Genomic DNA, 18,001 nt, shown 5'->3' with positions numbered 1-18,001 from the left:
CTTTATTGAATAAGGTTGTGTTATTCAAATTAATGATTTTACACAGCAAACTCAACTACAGATTTGTAACCAAGCCCAATAATATGTTTATTAAGAATATGGTCATTTCTGTCAACACGTTCACTGGAGAGATAAGAAACAGACAGTAGTCACAAGAATGTTCCCTTTATTCTGTCTCCTTTTTCTCCATCCTTATCTGTACACCACAGAAAGGGACACAGATTTAATTATTGTGATTGTTGAATATCATTATCACCATCTACCAAGTTTATCACCTGGCATAAGGAAATCAGAAATTAATTTCTGTTGGGGATGCTGAGGCTGGGACCCAATATCTGGAAAGCCAAGTCTCCTCTCTGTCATTATGTTGCATTGTAATCGTCTGCATGGGTTGTTAAGATGAGGAGACTGGTATAAGGACATGTCACCCCAAGGCACTTGTACCCTGGGCTTTGTCTGCAGCAAGTCAAGATATGAATGCAACTAACTGTGTATGAAAATCATTCATAAATCTGGAACTGTGCTATCTGATAAGATACCCCCTAACCAAATATAACTATTAAAATATAAAGAAATCAACAGTAAATAAAATTTGAAATTTCATTTCTCAGTCATTGAAGCCCAATTTCAAGTGTTCATAGCCCCACATAGCTAGTGGCTTCCCATAAGAAAGAAAATTCTTCATAAATGATTATGCTATATCCATTAGCTTTTGTAACTTGGGAAAATACACATCAAAATGATCAATGTACAAAATTATCACCCTGCTTCCAATAAGAAATGGATGTAGCAGAGTCATTTACAAAATTGTGGTTCTCTCTAACTGTGGTTATAACACTTGTTTTCCCTGACAGTGCAGCAAGACATGCAAATGACTTTGCTTCCTTTTTAATAAGAAGTTCTGAGTATATATGTGAACCGTGAACTTCCAGATGTTCAAGCTGGTTTTAGAAAAGGCAGAGGAACCAGAGCTCTAATTGCCAACATCCACTGGATCATTGAAAAAGCAACAGAGTTCCAGAAAAACAAAATTAAAGTCTGCCACTGTTTCTGCCAACGCCTTTGGCTGTATGAATCACAACAAACTGTGGAAAATTCTTCAAGAGATAGGAATACCAGACCACCTGAACTGCCTCCTGAGAAACCTGTATGCAGATCAGGAAGCAACAGCTAGAACTGGACATGGAAAAACAGACTGGTTCCAAGTAGGAAAAGTAGTATATCAAGGCTGTATATTGTCACCCTGCTTATTTAACTTATATGCAGAGTACATCATGAGAAATGCTGGGCTGGAGGAAGCACAAGCTAGAATCAAGATTGCTGGGAGAAATATCAATAACCTCAGATATGCAGATGACACCACCCTTATGGCAGAAAGTGAAGAAGAACTAAAGAGCCTCTTGATGAAAGTCAAAGAGAGGGAAAATGTTGGCTTAAAGCTCAACATTCAGAAAACAAAGATCATGGCATCTGGTCCCATCACTTCATGGCAAATAGATGGGGAAACAGTGGAAACAGTGGCAGACTTTAATTTTGGGGGCTCCAAAATCACTCCAGATGGTGACTGCAGCCATGAAATTAAAAGATGTTTACTCCTTGGAAGGAAAGTTATGACCAACCTAGACAGCATATTTAAAAGCAGAGACATTACTTTGCCAACAAAGGTCCATCTCGTCAAGGCTATGGGTTTTCCAGTAGTCATGTATGGGTGTGAGAATTGGACTATAAAGAAAGCTGAGGGCCAAAGAATCGATGCTTTTGAACTGTGGTGTTGGAGAAGACTCTTGAGAGTCCCTTGGACTGCAAGGAGATCCAACCAGTCCATCCTAAAGGAGATCAGTCCTGAATATTCATTGGAAGGACTGATGCTGAAGCTGAAACTCCAATACTTTGGCCAATCTGATGTGAAGAGCTGACTCATTTGAAAAGACCCTTTGCTGGGAAAGATTAAAGGCAGGAGGAGAAGGGGACAACAGAGGATGAGATGGTTGGATGGCATCACTGACTCAGTGGACAGAGTTTGAATAAAGTCTGGGAGCTGGTGACAGGGAGGCCTGGTGTGCTGCAGTCCATGGGGTCGCAAAGGGTCAGACACGACTGAGCGGCTGAACTGAACTGAACAATACTAAAGCATGTCTTAGTGGTCATGCAAACCTCACAAAACATATACCCATATAATATTGTAGCAAAGATTTATTTCAAAGATTGTTCACTATGGCATATTAGTTCTGATACTAAAAAAAGAAACATACATACACAAATACACCACAAACCTCTTTTCAAATAAAGACTATCAAACAAAAACTAACTCCAAAGTTAGTATATTCATACTAGTATATAGGCAAGCAATCTGAGAATGATCTAAAAGTCTAGTGACTTAGATTTAACAACTAGTGACATGATTTTATATAATACTCTATTAAGAAAGAGAATAAAATAAATTCACATGCTAATATATGAGTAATTATAGAGTATCAGCATTGTTTTCAAACATACTAAAATGTGTACATTCAGATAAATGTTACTCAAGGACTTACTTTTCAAAAAAATGAATTGCCCTTTACAGTCTCTGAAATATTCTTACTGATAACGTTAGTGGTGTCTATCATAATATACTGAATAACTGTTTTGCTTTTTAAAATAGTTTAACATCATCTAAAGCCAAATTTGGGTTGTAATTTCTGATTATAATCAAGGTAAAACTATAAAATAATACAGTGGGAGTAATAATAATAAAGAGGTAGCATTTACTGGATATCCATGAAATATCAAGAGGTGTTGAATATTTACATAATTATTCTAGTCTTTGTAATTATTGCCCCATTTCACAGATGAGGAAACAACTGTTTGTAGAAGTTTCATAACTTGCTTAACATAACATGGCAGACATGTTTCTTGTTCCAGGACAAGGATTCAGACTCTAATCTAGCTAGAGCAAATCTGTGATGCTAAGGTTAACTCTCAATGAAAAATTCTAAAAATTGGGTTTTTATTTATAATTATTATAACTTTCACAACTTCTGTTATAACAACTTATAAAATGATCCGGATCAATATCTAATATACATTTTATGATGTGATTTTTTAAAGGAAAATAAACTATGAACCCAATTATTCCTCCAAATACCTATTATTCTTAATGTAGAAAATCAATAAAACTCTTCAGTAAAAGCCTTCAAATATTTGTTTTAATTACTTATAATTAAATATTAAATCATTTGGTATAGTTTTCATAAATTAACATAAAATTTAATTTTAATTGAAAAGTAAGTATGTGCCCATATAAATTTACAATGTGAAAACATAGAGAAGATTATTTGATTACAAATTTTAGTGTGTTTACAAAAGACTAAAAAATTTGATGTAAAATATTAAATTTACAAACATTGATTCCAATGTTTTAGTTTTTGAAATTTATGAAATAGCATATTTTATCTTTCAGAAATAACTTAGAAGATGTCCTATATACAGTTCAATAAGACAAAGGTTCATATAAATATCATGTACCATTGAACACTATCAATCAAGTATATAAAACTAAGATAAAGCTGTCAAGTAGCATACTAGACCAATTGGAATCATTAGTGAGTTTGTATCAATTAAGAAAGTTCAACTAGTTATTTAAGTACTTGAGTCTATCCATTAGCCTGATTCAGAAAGCTGAAAGAAATGACCAAAATGTAATTATACCCCGTTTGATGCTTGACACTTCGAAAGCCCCACAGGTCATGACTGAACAAATAGCTCCTGATCACCAGAACCAGTGATATCTTAGAAGAATATAGAGAATAGATCTTGGTATTTAAGATGCTGCAATTTTTAAAAAGTAAAAAGATTTGAAATGGCAACTATTAATTGAGAAACAATGCCCATGAATCAGCATAAACATAGGTGAACTAGTTAGTTTCCAAAAACATGTACATTAAACCACACGCAACTTTCCAAAAAAATTGGTAGATGCTATAAATCTTAAATTCAGTCTCAAAAGCAATGTTAACAAGTACATTCCCTTCTTACTTAGAAGTTTCCTTTCTATAGATGTCTTAACCCATTTAATCATGCTCCTAAATACTACTGCATGGCAGGCAATTAAGACTCTCTAAGTATTCAGAATATACATCTGTGGACCCATTTCTTTTGAGACAAGAAAAGAAAATTACTTAGCTGTAGTTCTTACTCTTGATGAATTGTAATTACAATGACTCTAAACCTTTTGAACTCAAGTGCTTCTCTAGTGCATTTGAGATTAAAAAAAAAAATTCCATCTCGTGAATTTTAATCATTCGATGTCCTCACAAATAGGTGAATGCAACCTCTAATTCTTAAAGTCCAGCATATATCTAAATATACAAGCTATGCATCTCATAATAGGCAGAATGGAAACAGTTATAATGATGACCCAGAAGATCAAGAAGAAAAGTTCAAAAAAAAATGTACTGCAGTAAATCTAAATAAAGTGTCTCTCCACTTAAGGAAACAACCGTTAAGTTCTCACCCCCATAATTGGGAGCTGTTCTGGTTAACATTCCTTTTCCCCCCAAATTATATAGTTCGCCAATGTTCAAAGATTTATAAAGAGTCCTGAATTTAGGCTGAAAATAATCTAACTATGGATGATTCAGAACTTCCTTCAGCAGTTTTCCCTGTCCCAAGCATCACCATTAAATACACTCATCATTATTATGATGCAGTCTCATAGGTGCAGAGTGTGTGCGTGCTGTGTCTCAGCAGTGTCCAACCCTTGGTGACCTCGTGGACTATAGCCCTCCAGGCTCCTCTGTTCATGGGATTCTCCAGCCAAGAACACTGGAGTGGGTGGTCATTTCCTACTCCAGGGTGTAGGTGCATAGTACATAGGAAACAGGGTTTTCCTACATATATTTTAAAATATATGTAGGAATACATTTGCTTCTAGTTTACTTAATGGACATTTCTCTCTCAATCATGAGATAAGAACTCTGAAATGAAATGTATCCATTGACACTTTTTAGACGTTGGGTTCGCAGATAACAAACCTTCAGTATAGACAGAAATAATGACCTGCGTGTGCACACGGACACACATATAAAATCTTGCGCAGTACAAAAAGACTCTAACATGTCTTTAAAGATGTAAGCGGCTATGTAGCCAAGAACTCACCAACACTCTCTGCCTGCTGAAACTTCCTTCTCATCACTATAGTTGGGGTGACTCCTGAGTCTTCATTTAATTTTCACCAGTGAGGAAATAAATGTTCAAGATGTCCATTACCCCATTGCTTGAATCCTTGGTGTCATGAAAACGTCCTACCCTCACTGCTGGAAGGTGAGGGTGGAGAGTGTGACCAGGGGGCTGTGTTTCCACTGCCACCTTCAGGCCCACTTCATAATGGGAGATGTGTTCCAGAATCTTGGGTTGGAAATTAGAATTAAGTTTTCCCATAGAAATAAAAGTCTGAGTATCTAAAACTTCCCAGATAACTAGCATTATAATTTAGCTACTTAATATGATTTTGTGGTCTGGCCAGGATAAACTACCTCGTATAACATCAACATTATTAGAAAAAGACATTTGGAGCTTTAGAATAACTGAAAAATCAATTTTTTGAAATATATACTGTCCATAATAAGGATAATGTCAATAAATTAAGAGCACAATGGAATAAATCAAGGTTAGCACTCTGCAAAATCATAGATTTTTACATAATTTTTGGAAGACATACTTTTCCAATACTTTGTGTTAACAGACGAACAAATTAAGAATAGTTAAGTTTAGGGAGTAGAGAACTTTGCCCAGGGTAAAGGAGACATGAGAATTCAAGTCATATATTCACGTGGTGATTTTTTTTTTAATTCTAATGCAAGTGGCTGGATTTTGTTTTGCTTGTTTTTATTTTCTACAGACTTGGTCATACTGGACAAGTTATCTTCCTTTTTATCCAAAACAGTCACATTTATTTTGTTTTTTACTAGATTATGCTAATTAGCATATTTGCACAACAAAACAAACTTTCTCTTGACCCTACTCTTCCCATTAACCACTATTCATTTCTTTATTCCCTATATAGCAAAACTATGTGAAAGAGTTGCCTTCACTTATAATTTCTAATTCCTTTCCTTTCATTCTCTCTCAAACTTACTCCAGTCAAACCTAAAGCTCACCTTTCTACCAAACCTTTTCCTGTCAAGACTACTACTGATGGCCTTGTTCAACCCAATGGTTAGTTTCCTGACGGTGCTTGATAGGATAGCAACATTGGACACACATGATCATTCCCTCCTTATTGATTCATTTTCCAGTTTTTGTTTTATTTCTCTTACTTCATCTAGTTTCTTGGCTACTCTTCCCAATCTACTTCCTTAGAGACCTTATATGCTATAGTTCCAGGACTTGATGTTAATACTTTGAAGACTTTGTTCCACCACCATCTTGTGGTGTCTATGATTTCTAATTAGAAGTTCATGATTTTATGAATCATCAATCCCCTGTAGATAAGAACTCTTTTCTTCCTTGCTACTTTCAAGATACTCTCTTTACCTTTGATTTTCAAAAGTTTGACAATGATGTGACCAGACATAGTATCAGTTATATTTACCTTGGTCTGAGTTTGCTTAGCTTCCTGAATCTGTAGTGTATCTTTCATTAGATTGGAGAAATTTTCAATCATTTCTTTTTCTTCAAATACTTTTTCTGGGTTATTCTCTTTCTTTGCACCTGGTCTCCAAAAACAGTTGTGTTAGACATTTTTGTATTGCCCACAAATTCTAAATATCTTTTCAAATTTCTGAATTTTTATTTTTTGCTTTTTCAGATTGAATAATTTCTACAGATCTTTCTTCAAATCCATGGACTCTTTCCTTTGCCATCTCCATTCTGCTGTTACCCTCACCCAGGGAATTCTTTAATACAGATACTGTTTTTTAGTTCTAGAATTTTCACTGGATTCTTTTTTTATGTTTTCTATTTTTCTGATGAGAAATACATTTTCATTTATTATAACCATCTTTACCTTATGAAGCATAGTTAAAACAGCAAGTTTAAAATCCTTGTCTGCTAATCTCAACATCTGCATTATTTCAGATTGGCCTCATTATTGTTATTTTTCTTTAGAGTGGTCACATTTTTCTGATTCTTCATATGTTAAGCAATTTCAGATTATAGTCACAACATTGTAAATGACATGTTGCAGAGAAGAATCTCTACTTTATATATAAAATATTCTATCTTACTCTTCCAAAGAGTGGAATATTTGTTTAATCAGATACTTAATTTAATTGAACTCAAACTACAAACTATCTCACCAGAGATAGCTTAAATATCAGTTCCTTATTTTGATCTTAAAAGAAATCTTCTCAGTCTTGTATGGTTCAAGTATCAGCAAGAGCTTTGATAGAATTTACACATAGAGAGTAGGGTTCCCCACTCTGGCTCTGTTTCCCCATTACTTTGTACTCTTTGTGGTTGCCCCAAACTCTTATCTACTGATTCTTCAGACCAGAGAAACTTAAGCTTTCTATTGTAGTTTAAAATATTCCTTGCAGGAACAACTGAAGGTGGCACTCAAGCTAAAAGTTGTAGAAAAGAGGATCTCTTTCAATGCCAATTATTTCTTACAAGTTTCCATTTTCTTCCATAATCTGCCTGTTTTGATAACTTCCCAGTGCCTTTGGGTAGTTGTTTTCAATATTTTGCTTTCAATATATTGTCCTTATTTGCAAGATGAAGGCCTGCTAGATTACGAAAGCATTCAAATGGAGAACTGTTGCAGAAAGGTGGACCCCTTCCAGGGCCCAAAACTGTGCTCTTGTCTAACACTCAGAAGTAAACTGTCCAAGGAGACACATGTGCTGACAAAACAAGAGATTTTATTGGGAAATGGCGCCCGGGTGGAGAGCAGGAGGGTAAGGGAACCCGGGAGAACAGCTCTGCCAGTCTCAGGATGAGATTATTTCCGGGTTGTCTTTAGCCAGTCATTCTGACTCAGAGTCCTTCCTGATGGTGCACGCTTTGTTCGGCCAAGATGGATGCCAGAGAGAAGGATTCTGGGAGGTGGTTGGACACGTGGTGTCTCCTTTTGACCTTTCCCCGAACTCTTCCAGTTGGTGGTGGCTTATTAGTTCCGTGTTCCTTACCAGGACCTCCTGTCGTAAAACGACTCATGCAAATGGTTACTATGGTGCCTGGCCAGGGTGGGTGGTTTCAGTCAGTGTGTTTCCTCTAACAGAACTAGCCCTCAATTCAGCCTCTTAATTTTTTTTTTTTTTTTTTTAGGCAATAATAAAGCAGAGTATTTTATTTTTTTAAAAAACCACCATTCAGTAAATGTTCTTACACTATGAAACATCTAGTTTTCAACAGAAAGGTTTTCTAAGGAGATGATTTGGAGTCTTTCACATTTATCAGATGCCTTTTCATTATTCTTTTCCATTTTTGCAATTCTGGATCCAAATTGCATGGCCCGCTTTGGCAGAAGAGCAGAGGCTGTTAGACCAAGTTCCACTGCTGCCAAGACGCAAAATTAGTTTTTCACCAATTCCATGGGGTAAAGTCAAGTTTGCCTTTTCCCAGACTGGTAGGGAATTTAGAAAGGAGACAACATTTTCATCCAGGAAAGGAAATCTTGCTTCTTTTCCATGATCACTGATAACTCTATCATCACGACCAAGATTTCTAGAAGAAATTCGACCCAGCTCCATCGCAATTTCCTCATTCAGTCCTTCCAGCCCATGTGTCAGGAAGCGGGCCCGATGACGAGAATAACCCGCAAGCTGCTCATCTGCACCAATTCCAGTGAGAACCACCTTCGCACGGCTGTGATACGGCTGTGCTCCATCCTGGGCCACTAACCAGCCAGCTCCTCGGGAAGCAAACCAGACTGCACGGCCAATGCTATCATCCAGGACTGTATCCAAGGGCTGGATTAAGTGCGATATTCGAGTTCTTCTTAATCTTTGCAGTTCTTCTAGAGAAACATTAATTTCAACAAAATTCCAAGTCCGCGACGGGCTGGCAGCGTGCAGTTCTTTCAGTCCCGCCCTTCCTGTGACTCGATCTGGTACACTGAACTGTTCCCCAGGGCTGGCAGCGGCGGCAGCAGCAGCGCTTCCGGAGAATTCCTCAGAGGGCATCTCACAATGATTTTTCTGTTTTCTCCCTTTTTTGTTAAAATTAACTGGTATGGTCTTTTCTTTAGTCATGAAAGCCACATTGAGAAGATCAATTGGTTCATCTAAAGGAATATGATGGTCAGCAAGTGCTGCAATGACCATGGAATCTATCCCTCCAGAAAACAGAACTGCAACATTTGCTTTCCTATTACTAGTTTTCAAAACTTCGCCTGGTGTCAGCTTTTCATCCCTAGGTAAACACAAGACACGTCTCTTGACTGCGATACTCAGGACGTCAATGAACTGCTGAACTACTTCCTTCGTGTGTCGATCAGTAAGAAAGACCTGAAGGGTCTCTCTTGTCAGCGGACTCCTGGAAATGCTGCTGCAATGGGTCTCAAATGCAGCTTGTGGCAATGCCATATTTAAAGGGACAACAGGTTCTTTAAGATACAGTTTGGCTTCATTTGCTGCCACCAAGACAAATGTTGGCAAGGCTGCTGAAATCTCAGTCAGGCTATTAACACATTCTCTGATATCATCCCCCCCAGAACTGCATTTCCAAGGATACAACTTTAAAACAACAGACTGGGAAATGGAAACAGACTTGAGATCAATTCTGAAAATTCCAGATGCTGGAACTTCCTGCCACTGATCAGCCACTCCAGATGCTTGGGTGCCAACTGAAGAGAGGCAGAAACTCTTGCCCAAGTTACTAAAATGCCAAAGCAAGATATGACGACCAAAAAAGTCCCTACCAAACCATAAAGAATGGCTAGATGCTTGATAATATATAAAAGACCAAGGACCCTGGACTTTTGAGAAGAGTGACAAAATATCAGATTCATTCTTACAAGAGGAAAGATAATGAAACATGATTTGAGTATCATTCTCTTCGGCTTCAACCTTGATCCCACTAAAGACTTCTCCATTCCACAGGAATACATTGCCTCTTTCATCTTCCACAGGCTGGGCAGTCAACATACCTCTTAAGTGAAGGACATGGCCAGAGAATAAACACTGGTAGTTAACACTGGACCTTAACAACTGTTTACTACTATTGGGCCCCCGTCGTTTAAGATTACACAGTAAATCCTCTTTCAAATCTTTGCTAAAATGCTCAACAGAAAAGCTTACTGCACAACAAATGCCACACATTGCTCTGTAAAATCAAGTTGGCTATTTCTTGATTTTGGTTTTCTCTGAGTTTTCTATTTCTTGATATTCTTTCCTCAGCTCACCCAATATATTTTTGCTTTCAGAAAGCATTTCTGTTCGGTCTGCAAGAAAGAATATGTTGCTGTTCTGTTGCTGCCTATATACTTTCCTGTTCTTCTTCAGGTTAGAAAGTTCATCCACAACTACTTTTTGTTCTTTAATCTTGCTGCTGAGCTCCTCCTTGTGCGGGGTCGAGCTCTCAGCAGGGACTAGCCCAGCGCCGTCCTCGGGTCGCTCACCTCGGCTGGGCATCTCCGCGGAGAAGCAACCACGCAGGGCGCCACGCCTGGCCCAGCCTCTTAATTTTAAATATTATCTGTATGCCTAAAATTTCATAATAAATATCTTTAATTAAGATCTTCCAGGCTTATAAATCTAACAGCAAACTCAACATTCCAAGTGGCTGTGAGATAGATATTTTAAACTTAATATACTCAAGAGCAAGCTCTTTATATTTCCTCCAACCCCAAACTTGTTTATCAGGCAGCCTTCCCCATCTCAACCACACCCTTCTGGTAACTCAGGACAGAAAACTTTGTAGTTCTCTTGACCACTTCCTTTCTTTCATATCCTTCATCTGATACAGTAGGCAATCCTATTAGTGCTATGCTCTGTTGCTAAGTCATGTCTGACTCTTTTGTGACCCCATGGACTGTAACCCTACAGGCTCCTCTGTCCACGGAGTTTTCCAGACAAGAATACTGAGGTGGGTTGCCATTTCCTTCTCCAGGGGATCTTCCTGACCCAGGGATCGAACTCACATATCCTGTGTCTCCTGCATTGGCAGGAAGATTCTTACCCACTGAGCCACCTAGAAAGCCCCAATCCTAATTAGTGCCACCTTTAAAATGTGTTCAAAATTGAATCACTTGTGCTCACCTTCACAATGGCCACTGCCATCCCTTGCCTGGACTGTAGCAATAACCTTCTAACTGCTCTTGTAACTCTCCTGGTCCCTTTGGCCTATATTAACCACACTAGGCAGAATGAGCCTTTAAAAAGGCAAATCAGATCATGCTACTCCCCACTTGAACACTGTAATGGTAATGTAAATGTAACTTCACTCAAAGCAAAAGCCAAATTCTGTCAAATGAGCTGTAGGTCCCGAACATCTGCCCTCCACTACATCTCTACCCTCTTCTCCTACTACTGTCCTATGCTTTTGCTTTTTCTAGGACTTTTGCTCATGTTGTTGCCTTCCCATGGAAGACTCTATCCCAAAATATCACGTTAGCTAACCTCCTCACCTCTATCAAGTGTCTGTGTAAATCTGACCTTCAAAATGAGGCCATCTTTGACCATTCTATTTAATACTTCAAGTATCTCACCCACCCCACTCTTCCAATCATTTTTCTCTGTGTCAGCCTCCAAGGATGATGCTTATTGAGGGCACAGATCTCTGCCCCAGTAATATCTCAAGTATCTAGAACACTGGCTCGTACATAGTAATTGTTCAATAAACATATATAAATGTTAAGCCCAATCTTGCCTAATGGCAGAAAACAAAATCTTAGTCATTTCCTGCTATCCTTGGTCATTTCAGGTTTAAGTGTAAGTCATTCAAAATTTCCTTTCCTCTTCTCTCTCTTCAAGCTGGCACCTAATTTTCAGGGCACTTATACAGAGGAGAGAGAGGCCAGGAGACCATGTCTGGCCTGTGGCTGCCCTCTGTACTACACCATGATCTGTCAGAATGGCTTCTGCCTCTCCTGTCCTTTGTTCCTGCATCCATCTCCACTGCTGTTTTCTGAGAATCAGTTGTTACTCCATGGTCTACACTAACATCAAACAACCAAAACTGAGAAGTGACTTTTGACGGTTAGTTATTTCAGTTATTTTTTCACCTTCTTTGAAGGCAGCTGGAAAAATTTAACTATTTTCACTTGCTTCTCTGGAGTCACCAGAACCCTAAATCTTTATCAAGACTTAATTGTCTTAGATACCACAAAAAGCCATAAGAACTCACATCTTATCAACATGAGAAATAATTTTAAGAAGAGAGACTGCTAACATGTCAGAATCAGTGTCCTCTCTCTTTTGGATATCCAAACTTATCTTACGGGTCTATCAGTAGCCCTCATCCCGTTTTGAAATCACTGCAGGTAGGGAACAGAAGCACAGCATGGCCCAACCCTAAGCAGGTTTAATTATATTACTTCCTCCCCTTTTCTGCCCCCTGCTACAGTTCCAAGGCAAGAGTCGGGGGAATTCTGAATTGGACAACAAATATTCTTCCTAAATACTTCCTTCTTGCATAGGAAATAAAGCTTTTGAGTTTAAAAGCCAAGGGTTTGCTGTCTTTTTTATCCTCCCAGTCCTCCAATGATAACATCCGATGACTAATTTCTGGATGCCTACACAGGAATAAAAGGTCTCTAAGTCCAAGAAAAGCAAATCAAAGAAGTTTAAGTGTGGGGAATAAGGTCAGGCGGAACAGGGAGGAAGTGATGGCAAGGAAGGTATTTCACTCAACACTTCAAAATAGTCACAAATATTAGCTCTAATCTTTATCACTTGAAGAGTTTATTATACCTGAGTTAGCCTTTTGCTTAAGAAAAAAAAAATCATGTAGTAAAAAGAATAAAGATGAGAAAATGCAATTAATCTTTTCTCACAAGACAGAATTCCATAGTAATGTTGAACTTATTCAGTATTTTCATGAAACTAAAGAACATACACTAGCTCTGAGGTCTGATGAATTAAGAAAAAATCAGATTGGATAAAAGTGTGAATGTCTTCCTGTCTGAGCCTAAGTATGATTTAGAGATTCAGGCACACAAAGGGAAGAAAAGGAATTATCCTCCTTTGACACAAACTATTGAGAAACAACCTGACTTAACATATTAGCACCAAATAAAGCCAGAATCTAAATGAAGAAATTCTTTGCCTTAATGAAGGTCATATGTAAACATACAGAGAATTCCACACTAGCTTTAAAAGGAAACTTGGGAAATTAATTTCCACACATGATTAACTTTGAGGTTTTTAGAGGAAAGTAACTGCCTATATCCTGAGTAATATTATTTAAAATTTAGTCTCTTGTATAATTAATGAAGCAATTGAAAGTGATTACCTTTTTATTGCAAGTGAGTAAGTTTTTTAAAAAGTTAAATCCTCAGGATATTTATATAGGTTTTTCCCTTTACCAGGCACAATCTCCCCAGCCCTGGTTCTGCCTCAGCTGAAAAAGCAGAGACCTTTCCTGGATGACCTGCTGAGAAGGTCAATTCAAACTCATTTCTATTACTCACTAACTCTAACGTAGTGTATATAATTTTGTAAATTATATGTTTGTTTATGTATTTACTTCTTTGTCATCTGCAGTCTACATCAGATTACAAACTCCGCAAAATAAGCTATGTCTTAATTCTTTCAAGTATATCCGTCATTTAGCATGATGCTAAGTACAGAGCAGGTAATCAATTAAATCTCTGCTAAATGAGTAAAAGACAAGAGAAATAAAATACATAGTTAACTGCTCTGAGAATTTTCTTAACTGATTCATATTTTCTGAGTCACAAATATATTAATACTTCTTAAAAGTAATAATCTTTTCTTTTTTTAATCTTCTTCCAAGACTCCATTGCTTCTAAAACTGCTATAGAGTGCTGGGCCAATAAATGATGGACAACCTGCTCTCTTAATAAAAAGTAATGTATGTATACATGTCCAAAAGTTTATTCTGAATTTTGCTGATATATAATTTACAAATAGTAATAAAATATACTATATTTTTATTGAAACCCCCATATAGCAAATTAATTCTCATAGAACGCATTTGGCCAAACTCTTGTGTCCATAGCCACTCTATATTTGAAATCCACAAATGAGTGCAATTCCAATATGGATATTGGTTGACATTTTTGTCTGTTTGCATACAATAAAAATGACAAAAAAGAGACATGTCAGAACTTCATACATTGTCAACAGTGTGAGCAAATTTCTTTCTGAGTCAGACAACAGTTTTCAAACATAGAAAAAAAAATTTTTTTTTAATTTCTGTGGTCCTCACCATGTCACACCTGTATGCACAGCATGTTTTTAAGTTTAATTTGCATCACTCATATGTTCCCCATCCCTTTCTTATGAGTAGACCAGGAGTAGAAAAACTTTCTCTGTAAAGGGTTGATTGGTACATATTTCAGACTATAAGGGCCATATAGTCTATATTATAATTATTCTTCCTTGACATCATAATGCAAAAAGAGCCATAGACATTTTATTTAAAGAAGGATGTGTTGGTGTTTCAATAAAAGTTGAACTATGTACAACAGTACAACTATGTACAAATAGTACAACTGTGCACAAAAGCAAGCAACGGGCTAGACTTGGCCCAAAAGATGCAGTCTGCCAATCCTAACAGAACTATGAACCAAGCCTGAATTTTAGCACATGACATTTTTATGGTGTAAATACTTCCACATTGCCAATTTCAAGCTACCAACGTGACATCACCACAGGCTGAGTTAGGAAAAGATGAACAATAGAACAGAAATCAATATATAGTATTTCTAGTATAGTTTATATATACATATATATAAAGAATATGGATAATAGCAAAAGCAATTAAAATAACTAGAAAGTGATGAGTTGGTTTATTAGCTTTGTTTTAACATACTTTATTTAGAGCTTACATAATTTAATTTTTAAAGGCTGTGTTCAAAAACTGACTCATAAAATTCCTGAAAATTTCCACACCACAGCTACACCTGCTTCCTTGAAACTCTCTACCCTCTGCGTCTCCTATTTTAATTGGGTTCTCCTCTTTCTTTGACTTTCCATTGTTTGTTCTCAGGTAGCTCCTCCTATTCTCATTTTAAATTTATAGCATTCAATGTGACTTTGATCTTCTGTCTCTACTTAGGCCCACAGCATACACTCTTAGCTTAACTTCAGCTTCTCCTTCATTAATGATTATGCTCAAAGGAAAATATATATATATATTAATATATATCCATTTGGATGGTTTCAACTCCTTACTGTCATTTCAAATTTAATGAATCTAAAATCAGTCACCAAATTTTCAATTCAACTTCTCTTTGGCCTATATCCCTTCTTATCAATATTTTCTGCCAAATATCTTCCATCACACCCCTCTCTAGTCACATTTCCACCACACAACACACACTTGAATCACAGCCATAGTCTCTCAGCTGATCTGCTTGTTTTCAACTTTTTATCATTCTTTTTAAGGTTTCTTATAATGAGCTTATTTATTCTAAATCCTGAGTTTCTCATACTTAAACCCTTGATTAAGACCTAAAATGGATTTTATTGCCTACCTTACTAAGCCTAGGTTTCACACTTCAGTTTCAGTCTGTAATTCAGGCCAGTGTATCTTTACTAAGTAATGTACTTCACTAATTGAGTATCTCCTCTAGTAAACAAAATTTTTAGATATTGTAACTTGTACTTCATTTTTCACATGAGTGCTCAGGGAATAATTTATTGATTTATCTCTTATTTGTTAATATATTTTAAATAATTGGAGTTACATCAAGAAACTCAAAAGATATGCTTTCATTGACTAAAAATACAATATACTAAAGAAGGTGTAGATATCCTAAAGACGCTATATGAAAAACTTATTTCTCCACTCATTCAATAGATTGAATAAATAAGCCACGTCCTAAGAATTCTGCTACATGCTAAATAAGGACACTAGGGTGAATAAGACACATTTTCTGACTTCAGAAATCTGCAGTCTACTAGAATAACATTATAATCAACATATTTTAAAAATAACATTGCCTCAGAAACTTGGCACATTTTGGTGAAAAAAGTATTAAAAGCTAAAAATACACATGTTGTGTCAGGAGCACAAAAAAGGCTTACTGAAGGATATTCCCATCATTAGATAAATTAGATAAACCATTTAACAGAATATTTTAAAAATTTACTTTAAAAATATATATTGAATTCCAAGCAATATTATAAGAATATTTTAAAATATTTTATCTCATTTCAAATTTTAATAGGAATTCTGATGGTCTAAACATTTGACTTAATCTGTATTTCTATGAGAGAAGTATACTTACATTTTTTAAATTTTTGGCCGTTTCAGACAACACAAACGGTTTTGGTTTATAATGTGTTCTACCCAGCAAATCAATAGTGCTACTCCCACAACAGCATACACACATGTGGGGAAAAAAAAAACCTTGAATTTTAATGATCACATACTCCAAGAAAGGAAATTGAACATGCTTAAAAGCCCTTTTTAAGCATCTTTTCAAAAATTCTAATCTCAGACCATATCTAATCTCTTGAGCAATTATTAATATTACATGGAAACTTACAGATACAAAAATATTGTAGCAACACTTAAAAATTATTACTTAGTTGGATTCTTTAAATAAAAGTACATGGTACTTGCTTTCACATTAATAAAATACAACAAATGTAATGTATTTGTATTGTACAAATGTAATGTATTGAGATTTTTTTTCCTAATGTAAATTCAGTACAAAGTCCTCAGTTGTAAGAAATTTGAAATTTCACTAAGAACTCTCAGAATTTAGAAGTGACTGTCCATTGTAAAGCTATTAAACAGTACAAGCATATGCTTAACTAAGCTATAGGGAAATAATACATGCAATATTTCTGTATCATAATAATAATAATAATGAATAATGATTAAAATTCAGACTATTCTACAGTGAAATTAAAACACATTTAAGAAAAGGTATATATATTTAAAGGCATATATTCTAAAAGACACCTGGATTTCATGAAATTCTTAATCTTCATTGTTATATGAAGCCTTAAAAATTAGCTTTCTTTGGTTCAGGAAGATTAAGTAGAAATCTGTCCTCACTGTACCATCAGCTCTAGTGGTAGATATTAAATCTCCTTCTTGAATGTATTAAGAATGTGTAAAGATGAAAAATGAATCTTTCTGATGAATATTTTCTTGCATAACTTAGTGTTTCTAACATGATAATTTGAATGTTATCTTTAAATCACAATTAAACCACTTAAAAGTAACTTAGAGCTGAGTAAGAAAGTTGAGCAAAGATCTATTTCAGTTCTAAATAGCTATGATCTCACACAATAAGCCTTTTTTTAATTGCCTCAAGACCTCATGACACATTTTTTTCTAAAGTCAATGTAGATGTCATATCTTTCATCCAATAAGATTTTTTTAAAGTTATCCACTAGTTGTCCAGTACCAAGCCTCACAATAATTGTCAGTGACCAATCCAGTGTCAACTTTAGACATACATAATGTGACAAGACATAAAATACAACTGTTTTTCTCACATGGCTCATAAATTGACTTTGAAGGCAAATTCAAAAAGGCTTTCTAAATTTGTTTCATAAAAAGCAATACTATTAGAATATTTATACAAAGTTCCTAGTTTTGAGACAAAAGATACTAACTTGACTCTATAAACTATGTACATTTACAAAAATAAATATCACAACTGTGAAAAGAAAATAGAAACACTAATGGAAAGAAGGTGAGAAGAAAAAGAGAAGAGAGAAGGGGAGAAAAAGTGTAATCAAAGCCACTCTGCAGTCTACTAGTTACTTAACCTCAGAAAATTACTTAACTTTCAATCATCATTTTTCTCACATGATTGCTGTGAGATGACATGAAAGTATACAAAAAAAACATTTGTTGTACACAGGGTTCTTTTACCTTACAACTGAAATAAGAAGCAACTTAATACTGACACCTTTTTCTTTTTTTA

General features: G+C 35.8%; 2 protein-coding genes across 2 annotated transcripts; both read right to left on the bottom strand.

Annotated features, from left to right (window-relative positions):
• Positions 1–8,257: 8,257 nt before the first annotated feature.
• Positions 8,258–10,244, bottom strand: LOC122428895 (asparagine synthetase domain-containing protein 1-like). The gene is given in 2 exon segments (XM_043449039.1): positions 8,258–8,488; positions 8,490–10,244. Coding segments are annotated over 2 exon segments (1,920 nt in total). The 3' UTR covers positions 8,258–8,323.
• On the bottom strand, positions 8,258–10,589 carry LOC122428896 (ASNSD1 upstream open reading frame protein-like). Its single transcript, XM_043449040.1, has one exon. It carries the CDS (start codon positions 10,554–10,556, stop codon positions 10,266–10,268), a length of 291 nt encoding a protein of 96 aa, XP_043304975.1. The 5' UTR covers positions 10,557–10,589; the 3' UTR covers positions 8,258–10,265.
• Positions 10,590–18,001: the final 7,412 nt, after the last annotated feature.

The sequence above is a fragment of the Cervus canadensis genome, chromosome 27, assembly GCF_019320065.1.
Source record: "Cervus canadensis isolate Bull #8, Minnesota chromosome 27, ASM1932006v1, whole genome shotgun sequence".
NCBI classification, from domain to species: domain Eukaryota; kingdom Metazoa; phylum Chordata; class Mammalia; order Artiodactyla; family Cervidae; genus Cervus; species Cervus canadensis.
Note: the sequence above shows the minus strand (reverse complement) of the source record. Positions and strands in the feature narration are given on the sequence as shown.

Coding starts and splice junctions, on each gene's coding strand:
- LOC122428896 (XM_043449040.1), bottom strand. CDS start 10,556: ATGCCCAGCCGAGGTGAGCGACCCGAGGACGGCGCTGGGCTAGTCCCT.